This window comes from Haemorhous mexicanus, chromosome 11 (genome assembly GCF_027477595.1).
Source record: "Haemorhous mexicanus isolate bHaeMex1 chromosome 11, bHaeMex1.pri, whole genome shotgun sequence".
Taxonomy (NCBI): Eukaryota; Metazoa; Chordata; class Aves; order Passeriformes; family Fringillidae; genus Haemorhous; species Haemorhous mexicanus.
The window spans coordinates 8,116,847-8,128,401 of record NC_082351.1 but is presented as its reverse complement, the minus strand read 5'-3'; the positions used below and the strand labels follow the sequence as shown (position 1 = coordinate 8,128,401).

Below are 11,555 nucleotides of genomic sequence, written 5' to 3'. Positions count from 1 at the left end.
TGACCTGGATTTCTGGGGATGATAAACAAAATTTTGGTTGTTCAGGAGCAGCCCAGATTGATGTGAAAACAATAAATAATAAGCATGAGAAATCACACATGGAGAAAATCAGACAGCCTCCTAAGCCCAAATGTGGGGGCCTAATTCCATCCTTTTGTGTGTCTTGGAGGCTTGATTGGAACACAAGCCAGTTCTGCTTCACATGTACACCCAGAAGTCTCCACAGTCAAGTCTGTTTCTCCCCCACATTGTTCTGTGGGCTATGCAGCTATTTAGCTTTAAATACAATTAATTCTCTGCCTGTGCACTGCCTCTTGAGTTCATCTGACAGCTTTCCTAACTAGTCCCAAGTTTTGGGGCTGTGGGCCAGATGAGGCAGGAGCAAATCTGAAATATATCAACAATGTCATCATGTTCTGTTCCCCTCAGTGTGGGCAGAGCTGCAGGTGAGCTGATGAACTCCTGGTTTTTACAGGAATTCATCTTAAGGGTAAGTTAGGATTTCTTTTTGTACTCTGGATGCCCAGGAATGGCAGCTGGAAGCTCCTACCCTCCTGACTTTTCCAGCTAGCCTTTCTGAAGGGATCTGAGTTTCTGAGATGTTGAACACTAAACTTTGACCCCCACAGAGCTTCTCCTTCCAAGTTTTTCACATTTAGTTCAGTTTTTGAAAGAGCAGGGGAATTCACTGCACAGAAATTACCAGCAGATACTGGGCTAACACTCCAGCACTTCCTGTGGGGAGTTGCAAATGACAGGGGAAAAAGACAATCACACTAGACTTTCATGTAAATAGTTTAATTATATTTCAATACTTTAAAACACAGAAACACTTGAATTAAATTACATCATAATGCTTCTGCTAAATTATACATCCAAGAACTGTGAGAGGAGGTGCTATGGAACGAAAAGAACACGAGCCCAGCAATTACCCACAATATTCTTTTAGTCTTATTATCTGCACTTCTTTACTCTTAAGGGCAGTCATCACAGGACAAAGCCTACCATCACAGGGAGAATGGTTCAAGAGAATTCCTGTGTAGTTGTGTTTGTTGTTGCACTGCAGCACACAGAACTGGGAGAAGGGCACACACTGGGCTGAGGCATTGAGGAAACAGCTCAGCTCACACTTGCTTTTTGTTGAGTTTAAAACAACCATTGAAATTCCAATCCTAAGAGTTCTGGGGAAAATGCTGCAATTCAAGACAGCTGGACACCCCTACTGCCACGTGCTTCCCTGTGCTGCTGCAGAGCCTGGAAAGGGAACAGGCAGTGAAGGGAGAAATCAGCTGTGGCCGCTCTCAGTGAGCGCTTGCAGGAGCTGGCAAGTGTGTGTCTGTGTTGGGAGGTATTTGTCTCTCAGCTGATGGCTGGGAGTACCCACAGACACACTCCAAATTCTAAGGACCTAATCTGCATTACACTGAGTATTTGTACCCAGGCACCTTCCTTCCAGCAGCATCCCCGGGGGCAAACAGCAGCAGCCTGGGAGTGCCTCCTGCCACATCTGGCAATGAGGAGTGGGGCTGTTTTTCACACCCCAACCCCTAATATACCCCCAGAAATCCCTAGTTCTAAAAAGACAGCTGGATACTGAAAAACTAAAGCAATTTAGCCCTGCAAAGCTGCCCTGAGGGAAGCTGGAAGAGGGAAGGCTGGTAAGGAGCTGTGCCCTGCAGGGGTCAGGGGCACAGGCTCAGCAAAGAGTCTGCATTTAATGAATATGGGAAAAACAATCACACAGGGGAAGAACAAAAACTAACTGGCAGGTCAAAACTTGCTACAAAGCACATGGTACCTGAATTACCACTCTGAAACAACTCCTTGCATAAAGCTTTAGATCTGCATTCAAATTTTGGCTTTCCCTGATTTCCTTTTAACTGGTGCTGTGGATGGAATAAAATCTGATTGACAATGCCTGTAACCACCCAAAGATCAGGAGGTGATCAGGGCATAGCTGGGCACTGATGCTGCTCCCTGGCTGCTGTGCTGGTCTGCAGCACTCAGGGCCAGTGCCCACCAAAAGGCTTTCAGCCAACAGACCCCCACACTGCACTGCCACATGCCAAGGTGGCCAGAGACCCCTTGGCACTCTCTTCCTCCTGCAGCCTTGAAGGATGCACAGGCAGAGAATGCTTCAGGGCTACAGGGAAAACCCCTGGCTTACCTGTCTATTCCCACCTACCTGTTCCTAGCAGGTAACTCGAGCAGAGGCTAAGGCAAAGCTCTGTGTTCCCTTCAGCAGGAAGAAGAGAAGGCTCTGACTGCAGGTCCTGGCAGGTAAGGAAGTACAAACCAGCTGTTAGTCATCTCTGGGGGCAAACACTGGGTTGTTGTTGAGCCAATACATGTTTTTCCTTTTTTAAAAGAAAGTATTTCAAAGCTTAATGCTTTTTCCTGGATAACACTCTGCACTGTAGAAACTTCCCTGAGCCAAAGCAGGAAGGGATGGATGTTATTGGAACCCTAGTTCTGCTCAACTCTTCTTTGTGGCCCAGGCACTCTTATTCCTAGCTCAGCAGGGTTCATATAGCCAGCAAGTGATAGTCCCTGGCTCTAGCTGTGTGAAATCCCCTCTGTCTATACAGTAGCTCTAATTTGGGATATTCAGCCACTTCTTCAGATTAAGATTTTATCAGCCGAATCTTCACTGTTTCACTTTTTCAAGCCAGTGAATTCCCCATGCTACAACATCACCCTGGTGCACGTTTATCAGCAGCCACAGGCCTGGGAGGGGATAAATCCCATGGCTGCGTTCTCCTTGCTGTGCCCCAGGTCACCCCTCAGCTGGGGCAGGCAGCTCTCCTGGCTCAAAGAGGCTTTGCCACCAGTCCCCACCCAGGACTGGCCAGAGCTGTGGTCACTGCACAGAGAGGCTCATCCATCACTTTCCTTGGGGCCTGGGCACACAAAGCCAGCGGAGAAGTTCTCTGAAATGTGCACCTCTCTCCTTGCCTGACCCAGAGAGCACAGCTCTGTGCTCTGACAGGGTAATCTACACAAAGCAGGCACTGTTCCTAAGCTCAAAGCTTGGTAGGTGGTATCAGGCAGTGCCAGCCCAGAAACTGGAGCTCAGGAGCTTTTAATGGTAACACACACACCAGAAAATCACCACTGCCCTCACAAAGGGTTCATTTCCCAGAGTGATGGCACTTCCTGTGCCCATGTGTAACACAAACCAACATGTGACCAGCTGGGCTCAGTGGATCAGCCATGCTTGAGGGAAGTCACTGCTTTGTTGGTTTCATCCTCCTCGTTCTCAGCAGGAGCCTGGAGCAGGGCAGGGCCTGGTCATGCATTGATGGCGTTGGCCACGTCAGTGAACACCAGGCGGCTGGGTCTCTGCAGCGCTCCCTGGCTCGGCAGCAGCACCTGCAGGGGAGCAGGAGAGCTCAGAGCCAGCACGGCTGCCTTGGCTCAGGCACGGGCTGCACTTTGACACAGCATTCACCCCTCCCAGGGGAGGCTGCCTGGCTAACAAGGCGTTAACAAGGCTGTGACAGGAAAATACAACAGGCTGGAGAGTTAGTCAGCACATCCATGCCAGTTTAAAATCCCCACATCATTGGATTATTGGGTCTCACTATTTATATATACAAGGCAGCATGAAAAGCTTGAGATATCAAGAAGGCCTGGAAATGTGCCTCTGCCTGAACTTGAGCTGTTGTTTTAGACTCTCCCTCTCTTTTTACATTGAATTTTTAAACTCTTGTACTTTCCAAGCATTAGCAAGAGAGATCTGAGGTAGCCTGCTGGCCAGTCTGTCCTGGGAGAGGATGATTCTGGTTTTAATGGGCTGAGGTTAACTCTGGCCTTAGAATTTCCCCCCTTTACTACCTCCAGGTAAGCCCCCTATGTGGATTAATAGAGGGATCTGATGTTGTCCTAGTATGTGCTACTCAGAGGACAAGACCCTTTGCTTTTATACACCACGTTTCCTGCTTTCCAAACTAGTATATTTCATATGTTGGTTATCTTTCATATTCCAACACGTCTCCTTTGAACTCTTTAGCAGGTTGAGAATGTCTCAAGGTAAGTATTTTATAATTCCAGTTGTATTTATTATTTCCTCTTTCCTTTTCTGCCCACACCAAGCTTGCTACAGATTTTCTGAAGGTGTGAAGTGTATGGAAACAGAACTGTTTGGGAGAACTCCTGCTGGACAGAAAAAGCAGGAGATGACATGGGTAACACAGAGTATCTGGAAAGGAATGCATGAAAGGAAAGGTATGTCTGCTCCAAGGATGGGCCGTGTAAGGGACACCTGTTCCAACCCTCCCTGCTGGCTCTTTTAGAAAGGCTTTTTGTGTAGTAGTGGTGACAAAGGGAACAGACAACACTGTGAAACTGGACCCAAACAGTGGTGAGAAGCCCTTCTTTACCATTTCTCCTACCTCTTGTTACACTGGGCAGGAGAGAGCCTCCTGTCAAACACTGCCTGACTCCTTAGTCCACCCTAAGCACTCCAAAACACTCAAGTCCCTACCTCCAGGGCTGGCAGAGATGGGGAAGTCCTCCTGAGATCTTCCCCTCCCTGCAGCCCTACAAAATCTCCTTGGCCCTGTTGGAAAGCAGCGCAGGTAGCAGTGGCTGCAGTGAGCCTGGGCTGGTTGCTGCCTACCTTGCTGTGTGATGCCTGGGAAGATGCTGCATCTCGCCCGTGTTCCAGCAGCTCCTGCTCCAGCTCATCCTGTTCCTCGGTGGGATCAAAGTTGTACATGGGCATGAGCTGGTGCCGCAGCTTCTCCAACCTGCCCGAGGGAGGGGAGGGAAAGGGTTGGCTGAGAAGGACAGGGCTCAGGCTGCTCCCCACCCCACTGCTGAGGCTTTCTGCAGCTGCTTCTCCTGCTGCACAGGGATTCTGCTCCTGTGGCTCTTGCTGGATGAAGCTAAGAACCTATTACAGCTGGCAGGAGTGCAAGACACCCAGAGTGCAGTTACAGGAATTAACTGCCATCACTAATCTATGTTGGCAGGCTTTTACACACAGAGGAATCAGGATTTAAGTTCTTGCAGACCTTATAAGATTAGGCTTTATGTGGAGGGACAAAAGAAACAGTGGAACATACTGGCTTGGCATGTTGTGACTTCTCCCCCTGTCCCTCTGCCCACACCAGCCCATCCTGCCAGTCACAGCCTGCCAGCAGCACTTCACTTCAAGCTCCAGTGGCCTGAGAGTACTTTAACTCTGGGGCTGAAGTACATAAAATTAAACAGAAAATAATAAACAATAAATAGAAAATAGGAAAGAGAGAGATTCTCACAGGGAGCTGATGCCTGTGGACACTGTTCCTACTCTTGTATCATTGCTCCAAGAGACAGAGCTATGAATTATTACTCAAAGGGTCTCCTCAGAGCTGGATGATGGATGGGGTGGCTCCTGGGAGAACACTGAGTCCTGCCTTTGGCTATAGCTGAGTTTTGGAGTAGAAGGAAACACACAAGCAGTTACTGGCAGTGTCACCACAAGTATCTATTTTGGCAAGTGTTAGGATGACACATTCTTCCCCTGCTTCTCTATGGGCTTACCAGCACAACCATTATCTCCAGCAGTGCTACTTTCACAGGCCAAGCACTGGCTGCTCCTGCAGCAGCACCCAGACCTGGGCTTTGGGGCTGGGCTAGAAATTTTACAGTGGGCAACAGCACTTTCTGGAAGTCTGGCCTGGCCAGATCTGCCCCAAGGAGTGAGGGAGGGAGGAGGTACCAGAGCTTACGGATCTTCACCAGAGTCCCTGCTGTGAGATGGAAGAACCAAGACGTGATTCTCCCTGCGTGCTGTTCTCCTCTCTATTTTCAGGCAGGAGCTTAGCAAGGAAATAAAGACATTAACTCCTGGGCTGAAGCTGCATCTCTGCACTGTGCTGCTGCCAGTTGCTGTCACTGCCTGGGCTGCTAGAAAACATAGGAATCTGGGAATGGCTGAAACCTGAGATATACACTTGTCATGATGGAGTTCCCAGCTTCTTTATAGACCCATAAGCCTCTCCTCTGTTTTGATGCATCTCATAGGTGAAGTGTGATGAGTTTGTAGGATCCCTGACCTCCTCCTGCTCAGCCTTATTCTCCTTCCAAAGCTGTGGAGGAGTCTTTGACACTCTGGTGTCAGAGGGATGCCCAGTCCCAGGAGTGCAGTGTGCCAGCCTCAGTCACACGATGTTCTCCCACAGCCATCACTTGCACTCTCCCCATCTCCTTCTGAGCTCACTCTGCATTTTGAAGCACTGAGTTCCCTTCAGTCAATAACAGATCTTACTTACCTCTTCCTCTTCCTGATATACAGAACCTGAAGGAGAAAAAGAAGCATTATTACAGCGGTCCCAGTAGGATGGGGAATAGCTGAGAAATTTTGGGCACACAGGAAAGAGAGAAGGTTGGTGTCACTGTGCACCACAGTGGGGGAAGGGAGAAGTGACAATGAAAATGCCATTGCATATGCATCACTGTGAGCTTGGCAGCACATCATGTCTGACACTAAGTGCTCAGTGGCCTGTTATTAGGTGTGTTAGTAGGAGTAGGAGTATTAGGTGTATTACCAGGTGTAGCTTAGCACATTTCTGGGGCTGCAGGACATATGTTGCAGTTTAAGAGTGGATGAAAAAGCTTCCCTTTGTGATTTTCATGTGCAGATTTCCTACAGCACAGAAGTGCTGCTACCCCCTCCCCAGAACAAAGGGAAGAAGCAAAGAGGGAGGGCATGCTCAGGGACTTGCCTCTGTCAGCCTGTGCAGGGAAGAAAGGGAGACTTTGGGCCTCCACAGCCTTGTTCTGAGAACTACGGACGCTGGATGCTGCTCTTGGGAACTTTTGACTGTTTCCAGGTTTTCTTAGGGACTTTTGGAAAAATTCCTCCTGGGGCCTGCAATGAAATTTTGCAGTAGGCTCCTCTGATGGCTGTATTAGTGAAGCCCTTCCTTGCACAAGGAATGGGAGCTTGCTGCTACCTCCCGTTCTCTGTTAGCAGGGAAATGATCTGGTTACATAAAAGGAGAGCTGCAGCCCTTGCACTGCCTGTGGTGGGCCCAGAACTGGGGTACCTGAAAGCTTCTGCCCACAGCATTAATGGCAAGGTTAGTGACACACCAAACCTTCAAGGACTGATACCCAGCATGCAGAACTTTGGAAATGCAGTCCAGGGTGAGTCTTGCTAAGATGGATTCAGGCCACTTTAATTCAAAAAGAATTACCCCATGTCCACAGGGGGGACTTACATGGTTTCAACAGTCTGCTTGAAAAGTTAATATGGATAAACTTTCTTGTGGGGCCCAAGAGAAGGTTTAAATCAATGCAGCTGTTCCAGGTAACAAGTCAGAACAGAATCTGCTTTTTTCCCTTTTAATTTAACTTCCTATTGCTATTAAAGACAAATACTGATACATATGGATGCTCCTAGGCCTGCTGAGCACCCCATTTGGATCAGACCTGAGGGAGACTACAGAAATACCATAGCACTTGATAAAGGCCTTAAAAAAGAAAGGAATCTCAGGAACTATCAGTTCCCACCAGTTCTGGGTGAGACTTGAATAGAATGCAAATAAATTATTCAGTGCAAAACAGTCCTAGAACCTCCAGCCACCCTCCATCCTCAAGAGACAGGAATGTTTAGCTGGGCTCTCTTACCATTGCTACAGCCAAGCCAATCACAGTAATGATCCCAAAGGAAAGCAGCATGGTGCTCATGCCAGGTCCAGTGCTGGCCATATCTGGGATTTTGGTGCTGTTGAAACTGGTAGTCTCAGGGCTTATGGTGGCTGTTTGTGGTACAGTCACATCCAGTGCTGTCCCTGGGTTTGGCTTGGCTGTGGTGGGGGTGCTGTGATGCAAGTCATGCACAGAGGGTGAGCTGTAACTCATCCTGCCAGCTCTTGGTAGCTCCTGTTACCAAGCTGTTGTCCTCTCCTATCAGCTACAGGAGTGCAGAGCTGCCTTTCCAGTTGAGGGCCCCACGTGAGACCTCTCCTGCAGCATCACCACTGATGGGTTTTCCTCAGGGTAGGAACCACACTGGACTTGGCCTAGGACAGAATGAGAACAAATGAGCAGTGCAGAGCTCTTGGAGACAGGCACAACCTTTCCCACAGTTCCCCAACTCACCAGCACAGTTTTTGAATGCCTGCTCAAAGTAAGAAAAATGTTTTTTAAGCTTACTGAGAGCTCCCAAAGTCATGCCTGATTCACTTGGAGTTGGTGATAACTCTCCCATCACTACTCCAGCTCTGCCTCCTTGCAGTCACTTGGAGATCTGTGTGGGACAACCTCAGAACCCTTGTCTCTGATGTGCCCCAGGCTGAACCAGGTGGTCTCTCTATCTGCACCACGATAGAGCATCTTCCTGCTTCTTTCTTTTAATTTTTGAAAAGTTGTATTGATCCCCTTACCAGGGGGAACATACCCAATGAAATGACACTCAGCTGTGAGGCATCTATATCTCAGGATGCTTTTTATTGAATCCAAAGTAGGAGTTCCCTGTTGTGGTGAATCCCTGCACTATCCATTGTCCCACTGCTGCTCATCCCAGTGCTCTGGAAAGGGTGGGTTGCATCAGTCCTCCATCTAAAGACACCAAGTATTTCTCAATCCCTCATGAAAGCACCCACTCAAGCTTAGTCATGCACTGGCAATTATCAATATAATTTTAAAATTAGACCAATTTTGGACTGGAGCTGTGAAATTTGATAGATCTGTTCATGCTGAGAACATGAAAGGCTTTAATTGCTTCATACTTCTATTGTGCAAATGATCAAGAGAGAGTTGCAAAACACCACGGGATGAGCCTATGGGAAGCATTTGCACACTTTGTTTATAAAAACACTGTATGTAACCTTAGATCATCAGTTGCTTCTCTGAAAACGCAGCTACCTCTGGAGCTGAGCTGACCTGAGAACTTCTGTAGCAGTTCTCTGGTAATTTCCCTGCATTTAGCAGACATTACATCTCTGGGCTGGAATGCAGCTGGGACAGAGGGGTTAGTGAGCTCTGAATAGAAAAAGATGTGCCTGCAAAGAGAAATGAGCCATTGTTCTGCTCCACTCTGTTCCATTCCAGGCAAGGTTACTGTGCAGTTCCCATACTGTGCTGCCTTACTGCTGTCCACAACTGCAGGAAGCAGCATGATCAACATCTGCCACTAACAGCTGGAGCAGGGAAACCACCCCAGGCAAGCAGCACCAGCCTTTGCTGTGGTCAGTCAGCAGCTGGAGCAGTCACCTCCACTTGTCCTGCAGCTCCCTGAGCAGGTAAATGCTTTGCCACTCATGCAGGGTCTGTCTCAGTCCCCTGGAAACAACTTTGTGAAGCAAAGGGGAATTCTGAAGTGCCTGGGAGACACTGTCAAGCTCCCTGGAGTTTCCAGAGAAATGTTAAAAATAACAGTTCTGGTCTGGTCCCCCCTAACATTGTGCTGGGCCACGAGTCATTGCAGCTGAAGGGATTGTACCCTTCACTGACCATCAAGCCCTGCACTCTGCTTACACCACAGGGCACCTGGACTTCTCCAGCCACTCCTGACCACAGCAGAGCTCAGGTGCAGTACACACTTGGGCACAAAGATGGCAAATTTGAAATCAGTGTCACAACAACAGCAGCAGCAGCAGTGACAGCCCAGCAGGGAAAGGGAAGGAATTATTGAGTAGATCAAGCAGCTGCTCAGGCAGAATCCATCAATTTGTGCTATTCAGGGAAACTTTCCATAACAATAACACCCATTTTTTAAAGGAAAAAATACTACCAAGGAAATAAAGAGTGGAAAAAGAGTCTAAGTGAAAGGAGTGAAGCAGACCCAAGGGCTTTGCAGAGTATGGCTCTAGGTCTTAAAAAGCTCCTAAATTTTGGAAACAAAATGGGTTAGGCCTTCAGCTGAATGTGGTGTCAGTTCTGAAAAATCAAAAAAGGCTGGGTTGAAATAAGCCAGCTGAAACTCTGGTCAAGGGAGAAATTGAACTCTTTTGCTCTTGGCATCCTGCTCATGCTGAAGGATTCCCATGCAAACAAACCTAGCTCTAAAAGCAGTCCTGTGTCAAAGGGTTCTGACCTGGCTTAGACAACCACTCCCAGGTTCACATAGGAATGTTTCTGCTCCCCAGCTCCTCCTGGTCCAGGCTGCAGACAGTCAGATAGAGAGGCTGAGTGCAAGGATTGCCCAGGGCCCAGAGCTTACACAGCAGAGCTGGGGGGGGGGGATCATCTTTCCCCACCACCTTCCTTTCCCAGTTGTCATCCTGGTGCTGGAAGATTGATCTGCAGGCTGGGCACACTCCAAGCCTCTGATGGCAGCTGTAGGGCCAGGGACAGCTACTACCTATCACTGGCAGGTTCCAGCATAGTCCATGCACAAATAGAACAGAAGAGGAACCAGATCCTCAGCTGCTGCCAGCTGGCATTGTTCCACTGCCTGCACCAAGAGAGCTGCTTAGACAGCCAGGAGTGCTCTGTGCTGGGCTCTGTGCTGGGTCTGCAAATAAGGACAACACGTTTGTTTCTCTCCCAAGCCAGCATTTCCAAACTGATCTCTGACTGATAGGTGCTGTTCACTTCTGAGATGCAGAAAATTGTTTTGGGCCCCACCTTGAGCATTTTCTGAAGTACTGGTTTTAATCTCTGTGCTGCTGTTTCATTTTGGGTGTGACAGGAACAGAGATTTGTGTCACAGGGATGAAAATGGGTCTCTGGATGAAGAATAACAAGTATAGTTTCTTCATTACTTCACCAAGATGAAGTATCTGTAGTAACTCAACAATGCAAGCGGCACTGTGTTGCTGCTGGCAACGGGATGTGGCTTCCCAGTGGGTGAACTTTTGGCTTCCCCCACCTCTTCTCCAGAGCTGACCAGGCACCAGGGCAGCGAGGAAGCCCCGACCGTGTGTGCCCGCTGCCCCGTGGCTCCCCGGCTGTCACCCCTCGCTGTCCGAGAAGGGCACGGTCCTATTCCTCCCTGGACCAGGCGCGGGGACCCTCCCCAGCAATGTCACCGCTCCTCCGACCCCGCTCTGACACACACCGCACTAGCAGCGACCTCCCTGGCCCCGTGCGCGCAGCGCCGCTGCCCGGACTCCATCCCTGCGGGAAGTCCCTCCTTCCCCATCCCGAGAAGTTTCCGGGAGGATAACGGGTTACGGGGCCCTTCCCGCTGCCCGGGCGGCGCGGGCTCAGCCGCGGGCTCACAGCCGGCTCCCCGCGCGGCGCTACCACCGCTCCACTGGGCCCGCCCGGGACACGGCCGGGGCCGGACCCTGAGAGGCCACGGCAACCCCCTCAGTGCCCGCGGGAGGGACGGGACGGCGCAGCCGGCCACCCCCGCGGCGCGGCGCGGCCCGGACCGGACCGGCCCGGCCCGGCCCGGCCCACCCCGCCCCTCCCTGGAAGCGCCCCCCGCGCCGGGGCGGCTGGGCCGGCACTTACTGCGCGCTGCCGCCGAGGCGTCCGGTCCCCCCGGGGCGCGGGCGGAGCGGCCGCCGGGGGCCGCGCCCGGGGCCGCGGGGGCCGGGCCGGGCCGCGCCGCTCGGCTCCGCGCGCACCGCCGCTGGCCCCGCCCCTCCGCACGCCGCCCCAGGCCATTG

The 11,555-nt window shown here is 50.4% G+C and overlaps 1 protein-coding gene across 4 annotated transcripts; it reads right to left on the bottom strand.

Annotated features, from left to right (window-relative positions):
• Positions 1-782: 782 nt before the first annotated feature.
• Positions 783-11,488, bottom strand: C11H3orf18 (chromosome 11 C3orf18 homolog). 4 transcript variants are annotated; one of them, XR_009487832.1, is made up of 6 exons: positions 7,621-8,015; positions 6,261-6,286; positions 4,622-4,751; positions 3,180-3,372; positions 2,186-2,273; positions 783-1,254 (listed from the first exon to the last, which is right to left on the bottom strand). XR_009487832.1 is itself a non-coding variant. In XM_059856259.1 (5 exons), the coding sequence occupies exons 2-5, from the start codon at positions 7,852-7,854 to the stop codon at positions 3,292-3,294; spliced, it is 471 nt and encodes a 156-aa protein (XP_059712242.1). In that variant the 5' UTR covers positions 7,855-8,015; positions 11,398-11,488; the 3' UTR covers positions 783-3,291. The 4 variants fall into 4 exon arrangements, 1 of the variants encoding a protein (XP_059712242.1); XR_009487830.1 differs by having other exon boundaries at positions 2,186-3,372; XR_009487831.1 differs by having other exon boundaries at positions 783-2,273.
• Positions 11,489-11,555: the final 67 nt, after the last annotated feature.